At 39.3% G+C, this 20,606-nt stretch overlaps 1 protein-coding gene across 7 annotated transcripts in view; it reads left to right on the forward strand.

The window, feature by feature from the left end:
• The window catches only part of elavl4 (ELAV like neuron-specific RNA binding protein 4), an 83,279-nt gene that overhangs the window by 42,904 nt on the left and 19,769 nt on the right, over positions 1-20,606 (forward strand). For all 7 annotated transcript variants that reach the window (XM_057355980.1, XM_057355979.1, XM_057355977.1 and 4 more), the window contains one exon: positions 13,346-13,449. In XM_057355980.1, the coding sequence (XP_057211963.1) occupies positions 13,346-13,449 (104 nt within the window). The remainder of the gene's footprint in view (positions 1-13,345; positions 13,450-20,606) is intronic.

The raw sequence follows: 20,606 nt of genomic DNA on the forward strand, positions 1-20,606 counted from the left end.
TATCTTAAACATATATAATTTCCTGTAGCTCAGTGGTGAGAGCATGGCGCTAACAACGCCATGGTCGTGGATTCGACCCCAGGGGATTGCACATACTTAGAAACAAATGTATAGGATAATGCAATGTAAGTCGCTTTGGATAAAAGCGTCTGCCAAATGCATAAATGTAAATGCAAATACAATCAATCCGGGGAATGCATTTTCATTTTAATTTTGCAACTTAAAGAGCGTTAAAAATATCCATAATGTTGCACATATGTTATTTAAAATGTATATTTAAATACACAATTGCATTGTCATTTTACAGTACATACTGAATTGCCATTTTGCGTATTGCATTTCAAATTGAAAATAGCAACCAACATGCTTCCATAACTAACAGATCAAATTAGTCATTTATTTCTACATTTTACACTCCATAAGGGAAAGCAAAATAAAATTGAAATATATACATTATTATATCATTGAAAATGTAACTTTTTTTAAGGTGAACAACTCATACCTCATACATATATTTACATTAATTTACACTAACTTACAAATGAGAGCGCATTTAACATTTAGTCATTCTTAAAATTATGCTAGTTATTAAAGTTTTGTTTTATATTTTATCGTAGTTTTATTAATATTTAAATTACCCTTATTTTTATAGTTTTAATTATCATGTTAATTTTATTTTTTAGCAAATTTATCACATGCTTTTGTCAGTTTATTATTTATTTATAGTTTATTATATAGTTTATTTATGTTTACCTCATTTGTACGTCGCTTTGGATAAAAGCGTCTGCTAAATGACTAAATGTAAATGTAGTTTATAGGCAACATTTCTAATTTTTGTTTTTCAAATAATATTTAAGCAAATATTTTGTTTGATTTCAATTAACAGAAATATTTAAATAGTTTTTTGTTTTAGTAAACTATAATAACCCTGCTGCTTACACTAAAGTTATCCCAGTCACTGGGTTGGATCTGTTGAACATCGTTGTATCAGGTCACACAGCAATTCCAGGGCTATTCTGTAAACACAATGGGGAGGTTTCCAGGACAGGGATTAGTTTAAAATAGGACTAGGCCTTGGTTAAATTAGGATATTTAAGTTGTTTTTAAAAACATATGTTACAAAAAAACATTACTGGTGGGCATCTTAAGACAAAACAATCACACTGATATATTTTAAGATATGTCCGTTCAAGTTGTTTTCGATTAAGACACCTCAAACATTTAAATTAGTCTGGGACTAGGCTTAAATCCTGTCCGGGAAACCGCCCCTATATTTGTTTACAGAGCCCAAAGGAAAAAATAAAGTGAAACACAGAGAGACCCAGAGGTGTTAAGGCAGCACTCCCCTGCTAATCAGACTTCTAATCCCACCGTAGTGACTATGTGGGTGGTAAGCAGATGGATGGGGAGGCTGCTCAGAGATAATGCCAGATAATGGCCTCCATTTTATATCCTACTTAGTGACACTTCGCTCTGGATAATCTCATTAAAAAAGGGCCAGGCCTAAAGCCACTGGTTTTTAGACAAAAGGAAGGAGAGAGGGAGTGAGAGAGAGAGAGAAAGAAAGAGAGAGAGTGAGAGTCTCTTGGCTCATGACCACAGGATTTGTAGGATTTCATTGCCAAGCAGTCAGATGGTCAGGCAAGAGAATCGTCATTTGAAACGTCTTCATGATATTTATCACATGCTCCTTTTGCAGTCTGTATGTTTACATGTGGGAAATTCACCAAAGTCTTCGGACTACATCACATACACCGAATAAAAACATGTTTTATTAAATTGCTAGCTGTCGAATACGATAAGTTTGGGGAAAATAAGATGCCTTGATTTGTGTATCCAGACCGCTCACCGTTTAGACCGAGGAACACATAACGCATCATAAACTGCTCTTCCCCGTACAGCTTTCTCTGCACTGACCTCCCAGGGGTGCAATTTCCTAGTTCAGAATTTTAAGCTTACAAATCGCTTCCTGATTATTGTAAAGTAGAGAGCTATGCCGCTGCAAAGTCTGTCTACTGCCATCAGTAGCTGTCATCTGAGGTTCAAAATAGATTGCAGCCATCACAGATCATATCTGCAACTCGCTGTCATAATATTTGACCAGATCTGTCTTTGTGAGACCAAGTTTGGCTTTCATCTATAGGGTACAGACGTCGACGAGAAGTCACTTTTCAGCTTTTCAAAGAATTTTGACGTACAAGAACCTTTTACACGGGAGTTGAAAAGCTACAGACGGCTCCCTCGACAAGGTGAGAAGCGCTGGGCCTTTGCGGCGTAATAGACAGGCTTCCTCTTCTTTCTTTTTGCTTCCCCCGCTCCTGTCAGCTTTGATGAGACACAATGCAGCGAAGAACCGTTTGCCACAACTACCGTTCCCCTGTCCTGCCAAACCCAGGTGAACGCAGCTTGCCCAAGTGCTACCCTGGATTATTTATCCATCCTTTCATTCCCTATTTTACACTTTTGTGTTTATGCATACTCGACTATTTTTTTTCCTTTTGACCTGTGGCTGTGCAAGAGCTCTGAGGAGGTTCACTACACTAAAATAAAAATAAAGATGCTTCATGATACCATAGAAGAACCTTTTTTGTCTAAATGGTTCCCTAAAGAACCTCTAACGTCCGAAGAACCTTTCTATTTCACAAAAGGTTCTTTGTGGCGAAAAAAAGGTAAGAAAGTGATGTTTTTTTTAAAGAATCTTTGACTGAATGGTTCTTTGTGGAACCAAGATTGGTTCTTCTATGGCAAAACCTTTTAAGCACCTTTATTTTTAAAGAGTCTATTTTATTTAATATAGTCATAGATACATGGATGGCACTGTGCACTATGAAAAATGAAACTTAAATCATATTTTATAGGCTCTTACTCTTTGAATTGGCCTATTAACAATGTCCAGCAGTGGAGCTACATGCATGATGGGACAATTTTGTCATTTTTGTTCTTTCTCCTGAACTGTAACAAACAAATGTTTTTTCCCAACACCTTTTAAATAAGCATTTATTATGCTTTTAAAAAGATTTGATCATAATGGTTCAGGAGGAAGAACAACAATGACAGATGTTTTTACATTTTTTTGTTTGTTTGTTTGTCTTGCTAAAGCTATTTTCGTAGACTTTATGTAAAAATTGTACATAATTTATATACCAACGCACGTTTACTCATCTGTCTAAATGAGGACATTCCATAGACACATATTTTATAGTGTTTTCACAAATAAGGTTTTGTCAGGTTTGTCAAGATTTGTCAGGTTTTGCTCACTTATGGATACAAATCTTTCCCCAAAATATAGTTTTCACATTTCACTTTTCGTCATTATTATTCACATTTTGGATAATTTATTCAAACTACAGTTTATTTGGAAATGACTGCAATTGGTGATATTTACCTTGATTTGGTCTTGATCTGGTATTTGGTGGCAACTTTGGAACAGTTCCAATATGTAAGAAATATACATAAAAAACATTGAAAATTCATATTTTTATGATTTCTTAATGAAAAATCCACCCCTGAGTTCTAAAAACACCTGTAGTTAAAGAAACCCCCGCATATGCAAGAATACAAACATTAAAAACACTATCATAAACTGTTGTAAACACACACAGAAAATGAACAGAATCTTGCATTTTTGGTGGATTCCTTGCACAAAATAAACCAGGGAATAATTTATTCCTGTATACTCTGTGAATAAAAAAAAACGGTGGGCCAATATTTATCAGCGATTATGTAAACTGTCAGCAGAAACGGATTTATCACACAGTGGGGAAAGCATTTCAGAAGTCATTACGGCTAGGACTGTGTTGAGATGCCGAAGAAAGCAGATGGTTATGCTGCTAACTTAGCGGAAAGCCTTTGTTTATAAAGGTTCGAGTCAAGCTAAAAATCCCCTGCTCAAAATGCACACAACCCCAGCCCAGCGCTGCTTTCTCAGCAACACCCTGTTCGCTACTAATAGTGAGGATAAACACACAGCCCATGGGGAGTGAAGGTGATTTTCTTGTGAGCCAGGAAGCATATTGAATGAAAACATTTAATGGAATACATTAAGAAAGTGTTAACGCTTCTGGCTATCAGCACACAAAGAAAAACGGAAAGCCTGATTGAGCAGCGGTTCGACGAGGAAAAGAATTGGATACTTGTCAGTCTCTCCGGCTTGCCGGATTCCTTTCTGCGTGAAAATGAACACGATTGTGTTTATAATGATATGGCGGGAAAAGAACACATTGAGGCGGGCTCGTGAATTGATTGCGTCTGTGATTTTCCATTTGATGAGGAGGGGGAAGGAAACGTACATAATCTTCTGTTCATATTCCTCAAGCAGTAAATAATTACCGCACGATTAAAAATGGCTTCTGAGAAACGGCGCCAACCCCTCTCACGTCACCCTCCCCTGCGGCCCGGGCCTCTCCCCGTGTAGCAGAAACTCGAACGCTATCGCTCGCAGCCTGCTTTTTCGCCTGCCATTTTGCTTCATTATTTTCCCCTTCTTGTCCAGTCCACGGATGCTATTGTTGGTATTTAATGGCTTGGCAGAGACTGCGGTGCTGCTATCGGTTCACTCTGTGTTTAACACTTATGTAGCTTACATCAAAGAGCCCGTCTGCTTTGTGAGTCTGCTTGTTCAGGTACACAACCCGCTCCTGCGCCTCACACCCAACCATCTGTCACGCTGCCGATCTGAACGTGGCGTCCGTTGTTTTTTGCCAAGCTTAGCGCACGCTAACCTTCGAGTCACGCTGAGCTGACATTAGTACAGAAACATATATGACTTATGTCTCTATACTGACCTCTTTCCTGACCAGCTCTTTATCCCTCAAGATATCAGAAAACAGTTCCATTAGGGCATGGGTACATCACGCAGTCACGTGGCATACAAGAGGGGCTAAGAGTTATATGCGAGCATACATACATACATAGAAATGCCAAACGCTTAGGAAGAGAAGATTTGAATTTTGCAGTTTGATTACATCAGACACTGAATATTCTAAACCCATCGGTCTAAACGCAAACCACAGAAACCGGCCTAGAACGGTCACGCTGGTTTAAGTATACTGTACACTGAGTGTGGCAGGTTAGGCAAATTAAGCTACCCACCAAGGCTGACCACCATCAAACTGACTAAAAACTGCAGGGAAAAGCAGATGTATTAGCATGAAAAATTCATCGTGCTTGATGTTTGCAGAAGCATGTTGAGGTTTGCAACCCCTCAGTAAGTGTTAGACTGATACGAACATGTAGAAAACCTCCATGTCAAACACGCTTAGCATACAGTCTGACGCTGTGGAAATAAAACATGATTTGCTTTCCGTGTTTTGTCATGTCCTGTTTAAAACAGCATAAGGCCAAATTAAACCGAGACAAAAATGCTGTGTGGGATCTAAACAGCGCAATCACCCAGGTGAAATTGGTAGTGGGAGAAAATTAAATAGAATAGCGGCAATGAGCAACTGCGGTATCTGCAGAGAACGTGAACTTCTCATAATTCGGCGGTGTGATGTGTTCCACATTCAGCCTCCAGTAAACAAGTAAGTGATAAGTTATTTAGGGTAAAACATTCAGACCTCATTTACATTGTTTGACAATGCACTCACTGTCTCCATCCCAATTCCACTGACAAACATGGGCACAGAAATAAACCAATCATCCTCTTTCTTTCACAGAAGGCTATTTTCCTCCTATTGGGTTATGTAAAGTTGTGGACTTGAGTTCCTCTTTTCACATTTTTGTAACCCATGGTAAAATCATTAAATATTATTATTTATTATAATCTGGGGAAAAAAACGTTACATAAACACAGAGTAATATAAATCTAGCTTGGGTAGGGTTGCCAAGCAATGAAGCAAATTGGCACATTAATACAGACCGCACGGTCACGGGTTTATCTGCATTTAAAAGCGGCTTTGAACGTGATCAGAATTTGGAGTCGGAACTCTTGGTTTCATAACAGCAGCCCGCGAAGTGCCGGTGAGGTTAGTCACAAACATTACCTTGCGGTTAGCTTGGCATTAGCCGCTGGCTTCGTGCAGCTCCAGCAGTTCCAAGAGAGCGTGGGATTTCAGCAATCCCTGGGGTGGCTGCCAGCGTTGTCATCTAATGCGGGGTCTGACGTCGCTTCGTTGGGGTGTCCCAGATTTACAGGGGCTCCTTTCGTTCCCACATGCGTACTCCTCCCAGACAACCCACACACTGCAGGCTACACGCCAACACGCCGCGGGCTCCAGCACAGCAGAGGGGGGAACCGGGGGTGGGAGATTCCTGTGTCTTCCAGCTGTCGCCAGCCTGCCACAGCAAAAACACACGCTGTTTCAGATGGATTTACAGTATAGGGTTTACAAGGGAGCGAGTTTCAATAAACGGCAAAAGTGCATTGCTTACTTTCCAAAACTTTAAATGCGGTCATACAGCAATTTGATAACAAAACCAGCAGGGCGGTATGTACGGAAACAGGCCTTAAGTTTACACGAGGTCAGGTGAGCTAATGGGTCTACGCGAGCTCTTAGCGAAATATGAATCTCTAATGCAAATCCAATCAGAATGATACTTTTGTCTGGGAGAGCACTTAGGCAGCCCTTAAGTGTTTTATGTACAAATGGCTTGAATTAAGGCTATTAGATGCAATGATAAACAGCATTTAGAACAGAGACTTATCTCATTGCACCTTACATTATCTAATTACACTTCAGTCGGCTTTTGTCTCTTTTGATAGCATATCACTAAGCTAATTAGGAAAGTCATTAAGTCATAAGTTGGCGTCTTCAGACATTATACAAGTCCTAATGTGACGTGAAGTCAGATGCTGTGTGTTTACAGCTGCCATTAATATAACAATAAGTTTGTTTTAAATGGAATGCGGTAACTGCAAGTATCCGGTTCAGGAGAGAAAGGAACTAATGAGCACAAACCTGCCGTCTGTTGAAATCTCTCCAATCGCCAAGCGACGCGCAAGATATGGCTAGTTTATCTTTCACGCCGCTGCTATGTCATTGACCAACCAGAAGTGGTTTTATCAAATCTACAAGCATTTCATTTTTATGTGGTCAGAAATAACAAAGGCTTGAGGTTTCATGCTGCTGTTTTGTACTCGGAAAGATATAGTTCCCTCCTGGAATTCATGTCTGCAAACCAGACACATTTATTAAGGTTCAGTTCTATTCATGGTTAACCCAGTTTACCTGCATTTCTTATATAAATTTCTCAAACAAAAAATGAAAATTCTGTCATCATTTTCACCCTCTTGTCATTTCAAACCTGTATGGCTTTCTTTCTTCTGCAGAACACAAAAAATATATATTTTAAAGAATGTTGGTAACCAAACAATGGCAGAAACTATTCACCTCTATTGTATGGACACAAAACCTATGCAAGTCAATGGGTACCGCCGTTGTTCAGTTACCAACATTCTTCAAAATATCTTTTTTTGTGTTCTGCCAAAGGTTAGAAATGACAAGAAGGTAAGTAAATGATGACAGAATTTTCATTTTTAATAAGAAGCAATTGCTGTTTTATCTTATTAATGTTGTTTTTAGCCACTCCAGCAGACTCACGCACCAGTATTTTCCAAAACGTCACCTCACAAACATACCATATTCATTACACTTAAGAGGCCTGTACACAAGAGAGACGACAACATCATATTCAACATTACCCGCTCACCACATACCATGTAAAACGCCCTTAACATGGAATGAAAATGTCTTTGAAATGTCTTGTACTGCGGGGATCCATCCGTGTCCCAAGATGCTGTAGCAACAACGGCAAAATGTCAGGCCGGCAACAGCAGTGATACATTTGTTTTGACAAATTGAAATGGTTTTTTGTCCTTCCTTTCTTTCAGCCTTCCACGTCCCAAATGTGACTAAATTTAAGTCTGACCAAACAGATTTCCGCTTTCGTAGCCAGAGAGCTTCACGAAATCAAGGTGTGTTAGCATCAAGCGCTCGTACAACTGTCATCTCGCATCTCTGGTGCTTTTCTCTACCGCGTGAATGCTATTTTCTGCTTTTCCGCCCGATTCGAGCTCAGGGAACTGCAACTGTCGGCACAACATGGCTGCCGGAGGGTTCGGAGGGGAGCGTGTTGCTGCAGGCAGTGTTGTGTTTGCTACAATGTTCATCTCATTTTCAATCAATGAAAGCACTGGGCCTTTAAATTATGTATCAACAATTGATGTGCGGAGAGGGAGAAATTAGCGAGGATCCAGCACGAAGACTTTTAGCTGACTGCCAAGCAGTAGAACAGCGAAAATCAGTCAAATATAACATCTTTCATGCGCAGAGCTTTGATGATAAATCACGTTGAGCACTAAGGAACGTGTGTAGAATTTTTATAAATGATGTGTAATGTGAAGTCAAAAGCAAGTGTGTGTGTGTGTGTGTGAGAGAGCGAGAGAGAGAGAGAGAGAGAGAGCGAGAGAGAGAGAGAGAGAGAGAGAGAGCGAGAGAGAGAGAGAGGACACCCACCGGACACACACTCATTTTATCATCTCACACACTCCAGCTCCTGCTGCTAGGGGACGAGGCGTAATGGTTCAAATAGGGCTTCTTCAAATGGAGCCTGCCACTCCAAACAGCCTCAATTTAGTGGAGAGAGAAACATCTCATTTGTCCCATATAAATCAGCATGTTCCTCAAACGTTTCAGAGCGTCAAGGAACCAAGAGAGGGGGCGGCTTACGTCTGCTCTTCCTCATCATCCTCATCCTCGCTATGGTACAGATGTTGACGCCGATTACGGGAGAAAAGTGGACAGACGCTCTGGGAGATTGTGACTCTGGGGATGTCAATATTTTTTCTCGCGCACAAATCCAGCACCCATGGGTTCACAAAGATGCCAACAAGCTCAGAGCTGTGCACATTGTGCATCATATTTCCTAGAATTAAAACATATTAGACTGACATATAGAAAAATCACACATATACAGTTTACCAATACACCGATGTATTGCATAAATTAAATTAGTTCGCTGCCTATGGGGGTAAACATTTTAGACATCATAAGCACATTCCTGACACAAAGGCTATTTCAAAAGGTTGGCAACATAAATTATGCTGCCTTATAAGACGGCTTGTTTTCCCCTATTCTAATACATCCTCACATGTATTCTTTATAGAGGCAATCCCACAATGCATTGGGTTACACAAAGCTGATTATTACATACTACATTCAATTACGAAAAGCACTCACCTAATATTGGAGCAATGTGTCATTACCTTAGCCAGATGTGAACACCATGCTGGGTGCTGTTTGTGTGCTGCGAGGAGATGTAGAGCGATCCAAATCAGTCACTTACGATGTTCAATGATGGTTTGGATGGCTGTGTAGGAAGTAGACAGGCAGTAGGTAGGCACTCCCAAGGTCTTGGAACAGAGTTTCGGTCTCGATCGAGCATTCTCGCATTACAATAACGCTCCTGCCTCTGTCGTGTCCCATCGCAATGAAAAACCCATCAGGAGCCTACACACTAATAGTCATAAGCTGTTTATTTGTGAAAAATATCCTTTTAATTGGTGTTAAGCATTGTCTTTGAAAAAGCCTTTGCGACGTTTCCAAATTTAACCGCACATCTATCCTGCTGGGGAACAGAGAGTGCTGGAAAAATGGAAATCCACACTCATTAAAAGCTCATTAAAAGCGCAATGCATCATTTCAGTTTGCGATTGTAATTGACAATTAAAATACATAAGTTAATGTAACCATTATACTAATTAAACAGCATAGAGGTAATTCTCTTTTGCTTTGTCAGTTGATGTTTAGTGCGTGATTCTAATAGGCTCCGAATGCTGATTTGTTTGTTTTTACGTTTTGTTTTGTGTTTATCGATAATCTTTCTTCATGGCTGATAAAGATAATTTTCTTTAAGAGTTAAAGCAAATGGTTATCAGCTTCTGCAGATCAAACACTGTATGAAACATTTACAGGATAGGTATGATGCCGAGTAGCAGAGCGTTGCATTTGCCATGAAACATTCTGTGTGATTCTTACTTTCCTCATTAATGAATTCATGAGGCAGACCTGACCATAACCTTCTCTGGTACCTACACTGCCATCCATTGTAGGTAACCCTGACTGCGCTGAAGAGATTGTGTTTGTGCGTGCTTTGTCTCTGCGTGGGTACATGATCTTGTTGTGTGAATAGATATTTTATATTCTTTGTGTAGGTGTCTGAAGCACATATGTTTGTCCAAATACACTTTTATGTACTCTGTGCATTTGCCTTATGTGCTACGCATATGTATGGAACTGATGTGTTAGAATTGCATTAAAGATCTACATTTTGTAGATAGCACACATTTAGTTTCTTTAACAAGAGAAAACAAAATAATTTGCTGTGTGTCGGCGATAATACTAGCTTGAATTTATGCGAAACTCATACACGCAGATTCTGTATTTCTCTAAACACACTGGAAACATGGAACTCAATGCGAATCTGCATGAATTTAATAATAAAACAGCATTATGGACAAAAATGTACATTTCTTTATTTGTTTTTGTCACTGACCTGTCGGTTCCCTGCCGGTGTTTGCATTTCTGTGGATGACGGCGTTTCCCTTGTGGGTGATATTTCATTTGTTGAGCTGCAATGATAATGAAATTCCATCGCACAGAGACTGTAAATGACTTTACTTTTATTAAACGTCCCGTCTGGGTTAGATTTATAAATGCATTACCAATAAAGAATGTCTTTCTCCATCATTTACTGCATGGGGCTCCAGTAGGCACCGTGTGTGTGTTCGTGTAAGACACTTGTGCTGTGACACTGATCGGCTCCAATCAGCTCGTTCTGAAACATTTTTAGAAATCACACAGAATATAATAAAACAGCATATTGAATTGAATAAAACCGCTCGCGCTCATTTATATTTATGAATAGCACATGTTAACTTTAAGCATTCAAACCTGCATTTCGCTGCTGTGCTTCTGAAACCTTGTATCTTTATATTTTGCCATTTTTATTTTAGATAGAAATCATTATTATTAGTCACCCTTTATGTTTGTCACTGGGTTTTGCGTCAACTATGACAACATATTATTTAAATATTTAGTGAATTTTCCAAAAATCATTTGAACATTTCGGACGAGGTTTTGCATGTCCGTAAGAACCATTCTGTGCATCTACACTTATGTTTACCTGGCTACAGGTGTTGTATTATAAAGACAGTTTGTGTTATGACAGACTACGTCAGCCCACAGGGCAACGTGCACGTATTACATCTTTTCTTTGAGGTTTTGCCTCTGCACTTTGTTACGGAGCACAGATGAGCTACGAGATATTTAATAGAGAGGATCGGTTTAAGGTTCTGTTAATGTGTCTGTTCGCAGGGAAATTAAATTAGCTAAATAATTGCCTTGCCAAAAAAGGCCCTTAGAGATTGTCAAAACAACGTGCAGCCTCTTTTCTTTTAAGGGAGGAGGATTTTATTCTTTGTATTGTCATAGACTACAAAGACTAATAATGAAATCATGCACTTAAATGAATAATTAATGAACACACATAGGGATTCTCTTAGTTTTCTCAAAATATTAAGAATATGACTCAGTTCGGCAACGATCATTAGAACCCAAGTGTGTGTAGGTGTGTGTATTGTGTTTAAGTGTTTTTCTGTTCCCCTGCTGAGATCTCCTCAGTCACACTGCTGTATGTGTGCGCGTGTGTGTGTGTCTGTGTGTGTACATTACACTGGTGGTGGGTGGAACCCCTTTGACTGAAGCTGTAGTCTCGTGTGGCCTCACCTTATCCTCAGGCAGGAACTCCAAAGGAGGCAAGGACCACTTCCAGCGATGTTATGGAAATGCCATCAGGCAAAGGGGCATTATAAAAGAGATTGTTTTATGAACCCATTATTGTACGCTCAAACACACAATCATGCCTACACACGCAACCACCCACACACACACTATGAAAATGGCAATGCGGGGCATGCCAACGTGGGGCCAAACGCTCTGGGCCACGCAGAGAACAGACAAAGAGAGGAACAGAAGTGAGATAGTGGAGTTTAGGCAGAGAGAGTTCTCAGTGTCTGTCTTTTCTCGATGTGTTCTCCGAATGTATCATTATCCACAGCCGTTCTCATCCCTGAAGCGCTGCATGACAGCGCTTTGGAAACGCACTTCATTTACACTTACCTTTCCATTTTTGCTTTCTCTCTCTCACACACACACAAGCATACACGTTTCTCAGTTAAGGAGCTCAGCATAGCACGTAGCCATACACATGAACGTCATCAACTATTCAACTCGATTTCATATTTTAATATGAAGTCTAACACAAATTGTTTATCCAAGACCATGTATCATTTCTATAAATCTGTACTCCGTCACCTGTTTTCCCGCTTTATTTATTCTGAATAGTTTTTTGAAGAAACCAAGCTATCACTGAATCCATGTCAATATTATCAATATGGAATTGCCAAAAATTGAAAAGGTTTTCCAAACACAAATACATTAAATACAAATAGATGAAACATTAAATACAAGCACAACAACGTTGAGACTTTACTCAGCGAATCAACCTACAACTTACAACTTACAAATAAGTTTATCCGCATATTCAACTGGGTTAGGAGAAGTGATTTTAAATGACAAAACACCTATCAATAAACACCACAGAGATTTCCATTCAATTTAAAATTGCGTCTCAGATTGCACCTTTTTCGTTATATTTTAAAAGCCCCGGAACACGTGTCAGACCAGCGTCAGGGTTTGAATGGTCCTGTATTACGTTTTGTCAGATTCACAGTTCTTAATGAACGATAGAGGGACTGGTAATCCTTCTTAATCCAAAAAGAATAAAAAGAAGACATAGCGTTTGGAGCGAGGGCAGCGTGAGGCTGTCCGCTCGGGCACCCGTGGAATACGCAGCGCTTCAGCTCGTGTTTGTTTGGTGCGGGGCGCAGCGCTGTTTCGCATTTATGATTCACTTTGTGTGTACGCTGTGGACTTAGCTCTGTCTGTTTCTATTAATGAGGATAAGTGCAGCGCTGTTCTCCAGTTCCACTGCACTTGTGTGGCAAGATCTTTAAAGAGCCAAAAGGAAAGTGGGGAAAATAGCAGTACCACCCAGCCCTTTAGTCGAAGCAGCAGTCAAATAGCAGCTGATGGCTGCCTCGCCTTAAAGAGAGCCTTGTTAGAAGAGGTTAAATTAAAATAATTCTGCCAAAGACTCTGTCAGCGGTTTCCAGCCGAGGCTTACAGCTAATGCTCACTATCGAAACATAAACACACACCAGTCACACTTACTCAAAATAATGCTACATACATCAAAAAGTGTTTGTGGTGTCTCATAATGGTGTCACGCTGTTATTTAAATATTTCTAAACACATTATTTTACCCTGTTTTTTCTCAATTACAGGACAGAGTCTTGGCTATGGTTTTGTCAACTACATTGACCCAAAAGATGCAGAGAAAGCCATCAACACGTTAAATGGACTCAGACTTCAGACCAAAACTATTAAGGTAGGTGACCACACTTGCATAAACCATGAAGTACACGGTCATGTGTCACAAGTGCAAGGTGCCTGTTTAAAATGAATATTTTGTTCAAACAAAAACAGAAATCGGAAGCAAAAACTATACAATGCATTGTCGTAACCAGAACAGCAATCTATAACTTCGCCCTCTGCACCGCCATCTCTATTTAAAACATAAAACTAAACGTTATTTTACATACTTGTCATTATGTCAAATTGACAGTTCCACTGTTTTCTAAGAATCCTCATTTTTAAGTAAGAATCCAAATAGTATCAGTTGCAAATTGCAATTGAATGTGGAATTGCAAAAAGGTGAACATTAAAGGTTAAATTGTTTTCACGTTGTCGTTACATTATTTTTCTAATTAGGTTACTCAAATTAATGTGTAAATCAGCTAAACCACACAACAGCTGTATTTACATGCATGCTTGAATTGTATGGCTTATTGTTTGCATCTACATTAGGGTTCATGTTGTTAGGTTACCGCCTATCTGTTGTTTACCAAACACTTTTCATCCAAAGCAATCCACATTACACTAATTGCTGAATGGTCCCCCCTGGTGCCAGCGCCCCTCGCTCAAGGGCACAGCGCTGGTTCTCTCACAAGGTTCTCTCAGTACCTCGTCAGTTACCAGGTCACCCTCACCTGGGATTGTGAACCTATCGAAACGTAACAGATAGCAGACGGTAACGGAACAACATCTCATTTAGGTGGAAGCGTTTTCCCAGTCGCCATTTCTCCCGACCGCACCAGTCAATTCAGCGAATGTTTCCTGTCACTGTCTCTGCCAGTGAAGCTGCAGTGATTAGTGCATGTGACGTACGCTGGCTCGTGCTGGGCGCAGGCACGGCGGCACAAAAAAAGAGGAGGCGAATCTCGCTCATTAAGATGCTGAAGGAAACAGGAAAGCAACTGAAGGAAGAAAAAGGGAAAATAGTGTAATTGATATGTAAATGAATCTCCAAATGTCAAATCATAAAGTCACACAAAAAGAGGGAAATAGAATGTATAATGAAATAATGTGGACATGCTAAGTAGATACCTAAAATGTATTTTTCTAGGTGAAAAAAATGTATTCCTTTCTGTAAGGTTGCATTGTATATAGGATCTGTTCTTTTCTTAATCTCGTTCCATTTTATTCTCGACTATTCTACTGTTCTGTTTAATTATATTATATTCTAATCTGTCATGTTTATTCAAATCATCCATATTCCATTCTAAACAGTTTTGGTCTGTCAAAATCTGATGGGTTCTTTTTTCTGTCGGGCTAAATTTAGAAGCAGCAGCTGGTTTTAACAGTAAATTCCAACCGCTGCTCACGACATAATCTGTCTGTGCGTGTGTTATCATCTGGCCTATAATCCCAGACCTCTCGCTTACATCCGCCCTAATCTAATCAGATTGGATTTCGCCTGTTTATGAAAACACAGCGCTCAGTCTCAGCGGCTCAGTACCTCTTAACATAACAGCGCAACAAAATATTTGTGTGTGGGAGAGAGGGAAAAGAAAAAGAGTTGTCATGGCTGTTTGTGAAAAACTCTCAAAAATGGGCAGGTTCCAAAGTGGCAGCGTGTGTATGTTGGCCAACAGTGTATCTGCTACTGGTTTCAGCATCATCTTAGAATCCATCGGCGACTCACTCTGCGTGTATTTGCCGATCATCACAGCTTTTTGCCACGCGGCACTTCTCTCTTTGACAAAACACACTTCCAGGGAGGCTGCGCTACACACACACACACACACACACACACACACACAAGCTCACTGTTAAATCACTGCTCTTACTGGTCAAAGACACACCACAGGTTTTACTTCCCTCCTACTGCCACAACGTACAGTATTCGTCTTAAGCTGCTTTTGAATTGGACAAAAATGAAAATGAATTTGACTCACAAAAGCCAGAATTTGAATTATTCAAATAAATCCTTCACTTTATAAGTCAAATGGGGACATTATTTAACATTTGCATTATTATTTGAACTTCAACTTCCAACTCAAACTGAGATGTTACTGTATTATGTGTACTTTACCCTTATTTAGAACACATGAGTTGCGGTTTGTCTTTCTTGCTCGCTAGCTGCTCATTTAAAAACTTTAGACTTTGGTAAAAGTTAAAAAATCTAATAAAAACTAATACTGTAGAAAACATTACTGACTGTAATGATTTTATACGTTTTCTCACTCCCTCTGCCAACCTTCACACCCATGTAAAAAAGTGCTCTATAATACACTTAAGTGCATTATTTTTGTACTTAATATTTTAAAAAATAGTTTTAAGTACTTCTTAAGGCAAACTTCAAGGGATAGTTCAACCAAAAAAAATCTGTCATTTACACACCCTCAAGTTGTTGTTTTGCTGAGCACAACTAAAGATATTTGGAAGTATGTTTGTAAGCAAACAGTTCTGGGGCACTATTGACCTGACTGCCCAAGACTGTTTAGTTTCCCACATTCATCAAAACATCTTATTTGGTGTTCATCAGAAAGAATTTTCTACAGTTTTGGAACAATTCAAGGGTGGGTAAATGATGACAGAATGTACATTTTTTGGGTGAACTATCCCTTTAAAAAGATCGAAGTGTACTCAACTGTACTATTTTGAGACACCATGAATAGAAGTACAAAAATCCACCATTATAACAAAGGGTGATCTATTATTTTAAGTCATACATTGTAAATTGTGTATATACCATATCTTTTAGGTAAATATTCCTCACTGTATTATTTCTTTCCTTCCTTTTATTCTCCCTTTTATGTTTTGCCTATTTCTATCCCAGTACTACATACACTGGCAATGTTGAAAAATGCTGCCAACACCGCCCTGCTCTCTCCATATTTTCTCTCTCTCCATCATTCTGTCCATCTCAGCATGGGTTAGAAAAACCGACGTCTTTATCTCTTCTTTGTGATCTCTCTTTTACACCTCTCACTCTCTCTCCTCCTTTCTCTACGCACACCACGAAACCTCTTATTCCGACCACCACCGGCCCTCTCAAAAGATCCTCTCCCGCTGTAATACAGCCAGAAAGACCTCTGTCTTATAACTTCTAATAAGTGTGTTCCAAGGTCATCCTCCTTATAAAGCCTCCATCATTAGTCCACCCCCCAACGAGCTGTGGGACGAGGACAGACCATCTAACAGCAACAGACAGCTGTGTCTTACAGAGGATGAGAGGGAGAGAAAGAGAAAAAGAAGGGGAGGCTAATTATCCAAAGTGCATTTCCTTGCACTTTTTCAGTGGAGGAGGAAAAGCGATGTTTATGAGGGCCCTCCTGCTGAAATAAGCCCTGATGATGTACATATCCTCTAGATTCTCACAAGAGGCTGTTAAGATGAGAGACAGGAAGTAAGAAATGGTGCCTGTGTGTTTTACGATGAATTTAAATTCGTTTCAGATGGTTGTGGGTTCAGGGGACACATTCGCTGAACAGGGGATCTAAAATAAAATTAAAAGCCTTAACTTTATGTATATGTCTTTATATTTCCTGCTGTAATATTGATGTACCGCGTGAGGGCAATATCAGTAGCTTACCTGCTGTTTCTCTAGAATACCAGCTAACACAGGAACACATCAAACCAAATAAACAAGCTGCATTTTGCTGCATCTCCCTGATAAAAAAAAACATAAAAGGGTGAGATGGAGTAAGTAGGGAGAGAGACTGTTTCATTTCATTTCTAACTTTCACGCTCTCACCATTCTGTTACCCACACACTTTTCCATGACACTTCTCCGTTTCTCAGCAAAACTCCGGCTTTGCCTTTCTGTCGAGGTGTGATGGGAGAAATCCCACTGAGGTTGAGAAGAGCGTAGCCTTGTGCTGCGAGATACACGTACTCACACTCCTCACAGCAGACAGGGTGTTGATAGATCCGACATCTGGATCTGCTTGAGAGGGCAAAAATAAAGCAAAAAGCAGAAAGAGAAAGACGAGAAGGACATAGGGAAGAGTGTGGTAGGGTTCCCTGCATTTTGCTTTCTCCATTGAAGTGGATTTCGGGAGATTATGCCGGAGCGTTTAGCATGTTTAGCTCAGCATTTGTAGCAGTGTAACAGCCTGTGATGGCTCTGCTGCCCAAATGTCAGAACTAATGAAAATATGAGATGGAAAGGCTGCTTCAACCATTAATGGGAATAGATTAAACTGACGTGAGCATTAAAAGGGCAGGGAGATAGAAACATCTCCCCATCTTGAATTAAAACTGATCTGCTGTAACGAGAGAGAGAGAGAGAGAGAGAGAGAGAGAGAGAGAGAGAGAGAGAAATCTCCCTTGGGATTTGTTGGGTGGAGAATACACGAGTCAACAAGAACATTCAATCTTTTGACGGAAGCTTCTCATTTAAAATAATCCAGGCCAAGCAACAGCGTTGATGTTTCACACTTAAAACATTTAATATCCCCACATATATTTATCCCACAAATATTTAATTATCCTTACACGTGTCACATTTATTGAGGTTAACCCTTTAGAACTTGAAGAAAAATAGGCCGTTTTCACACATTTTGGTTTTTTGACTGTCAAATTCTAACACAATGTGCCATCATCATGTGCAAGGTATCATTTTATTTCAGAAAACAAATGTCTTTAAATAAATTAAGGTTATTGACCATTACTGTGCGTTGTGAGTTTGTAAATAGAATTTAAATAGACACAAAATAAATTGGAATCATTTTTTACTGATTTTTATTTAGAAATTCTCAAAAAACTAAAGAACGAAAGAATCTAGCACTTCAGACTTGAAAAATATAAAAGTATTTTTAGTGTCACTCATGTACATAGTTTTCATTCATGAGCCTATTTTACCCCAGTTCTCCGGGTGTATTTTTTGCACTATTCGCTCAAATGTGGTGGTGTCTGAAGCAGTTCCTGTCTAATTGCAAGCATAGGCCCACAACTTACATGTTTCTTTTATCAAAAATCATCCCAATCGCCTTTTCTGTTGTGTATCTCCTCTTTGCCATGTTTTGTTTGCTCATTTTTTATTAGAGCACTCCACGAAAACCGCAGCTCCGTAACTACCCGTTCATAAAATTTGCCCCCTGCCGCACTCCACGAAAACAGCAGCGATTGGCTGACAAACGCAATACATTACCGTAATATACCATATATGTTCAAAAAGCACAGTTTGTCTACTTCTGGGAGCAGTTCGAATTTTTTTGATAGCCAAATGGTTACAGAGTTATACCGCTTGATAGAATGAGTCGACGACGACGACATGTCCGGTTTAAAAGGGTTAACAAACAGTGTAGTAAAAATGATGTTCCAAATCCACTTACTTTCTTACATGGAACACTCTTCACTAGAATACATGTCTGTTCCTCACACAAAGCCATCGTGTACCTTGAAAGGACACGAAATAATATACTACATTAATCACTATGATACTTTTATGGTGCTTTTGCGTCTCTTTAGAAGCTTTTGAAAACCTCAGAGCATTTTCATTTTGGTTGCATGTTCCAAAATAAATGTGTTCCAAATAAAGTCATATGGGTTTTAACAAAAACAGTTTTCATTTAGATAAACTAATTCTTTATGCCATTACGTTCGCAACAGAGGTCTGAGTGAGTGTGCGATCGGGTGAAAATAGCAGCATGTGTGTCAGAACAAAGAGTGCCAGGGGTGTGCGCCGTTGAAAGAGAGCGAGAAAACAAATGCAGTGTGTTTTAGAGTGTGACAGGATCTGTCCAAGGTGCTGGCGAGTTCGACGAGTTGAGACGGGTGAGAACGTGCAGTGTGAGAGCGTGATGGAGAGATGGAGGGAGTGTTGTGGGAAGAGCGCTGTCCAAGGTGCTAGTAAGCACAGCATGCTGATATTAGAGCGTGTGGGGAATGCGAGAGTGAGAGAGCTATAGATGGCTTGGCTCTCACTACAGGCACAAACAGAAGGTTCCAAAGTGTTATTCACCACAGATGACAGCCAGCCTTCTCTCTCTCATTCTCGCTCCCTCTATCTCTATCACACACACGCTGCCATCATGCTTTCAGAAAACAAATTAGCTTTCATCATTTGCTTTTTTGAATACTGTAGCTTTTTCTGAAATGTGACAGTTTGAACACTATACTGCAAACAACAATGTATATATATACAGCCATATATTACAGAAAAAAATAAGAGATTATTCCAAGTTTCCGTTTAATCAGCATGTCTAGATGTATTGTGGCCATTACAGTCCAGCGTCTGTTGAATTTCAACAAAATCAAACCTCTGACAGCATGACAAGATGCATGAAAGCTGTGATTAAAATCGAGGTTATCACATTAAATTTTCCTAAATACATAGTACAGATATTACTGTGAATATGAACTTGTTTTGCAGCGTTTGAGGTCTGATTTTCATTTTCTGCAAGTAAATGCAAATGGAAACAATAACTGTATTTAAACATACATATATGGGAGATATGGAATATTTGAACACATGGGAGATATGTTGTTAGTAGTTCACAGAATGAAACAAAAATGATAATTTTACCTAAACACATACCTATAAAGAGTAAATTCTGAAAATTTGAAAATAATTTTGAAATGGTCTCTTAATTTTTTTCGCCGGCTGTATATCATGTCAAAGAATTGAGAAAAAGAACACTCCAAAATGATTTTAAGTTTTTCTGACTCAAAATGTGACTTACATATACATATATACAATTATGTTCGTAGGGCTCATGAACCATTTATTTTACATCAGGTATATTATGTATTTATATTATGACCATTTCTAAACCTCTTAAAATATCATGTGTATCCTACGTTTGTAAATCTGTGTATGCACAATGCCCATGCAACAGTCCTTATAATATTCTTATAAGTAAACAAGGTTCTGCTTTGATCTTGAATGGAGGTTTAGAGGGCATTTTCTTTCTGACGTCTCTAGCTGTCACAGAGATCAACCGAGACAGAACAGGTGCAAAGATGACCGGCAGCATCTGAACACTGCATCCTGCCAATGTAATGCATCTTTGTTTTTTATAATGTTGGCAAATGTTGCCTATCAATTGTCTGATACGATATCATCCAAAAGTCAAATCAAAGCTGAGCAATATAGCTGAAACAATTGTGAATATTTATTATTTTTCGTCCTCATTAAACTGAGAATGTTTAATGCAAGAAATGCAATTAAAATCTAGGTACAATTCATCATGGCTG

This window comes from Triplophysa rosa, linkage group LG17, assembly GCF_024868665.1.
Source record: "Triplophysa rosa linkage group LG17, Trosa_1v2, whole genome shotgun sequence".
Classification (NCBI taxonomy): domain Eukaryota; kingdom Metazoa; phylum Chordata; class Actinopteri; order Cypriniformes; family Nemacheilidae; genus Triplophysa; species Triplophysa rosa.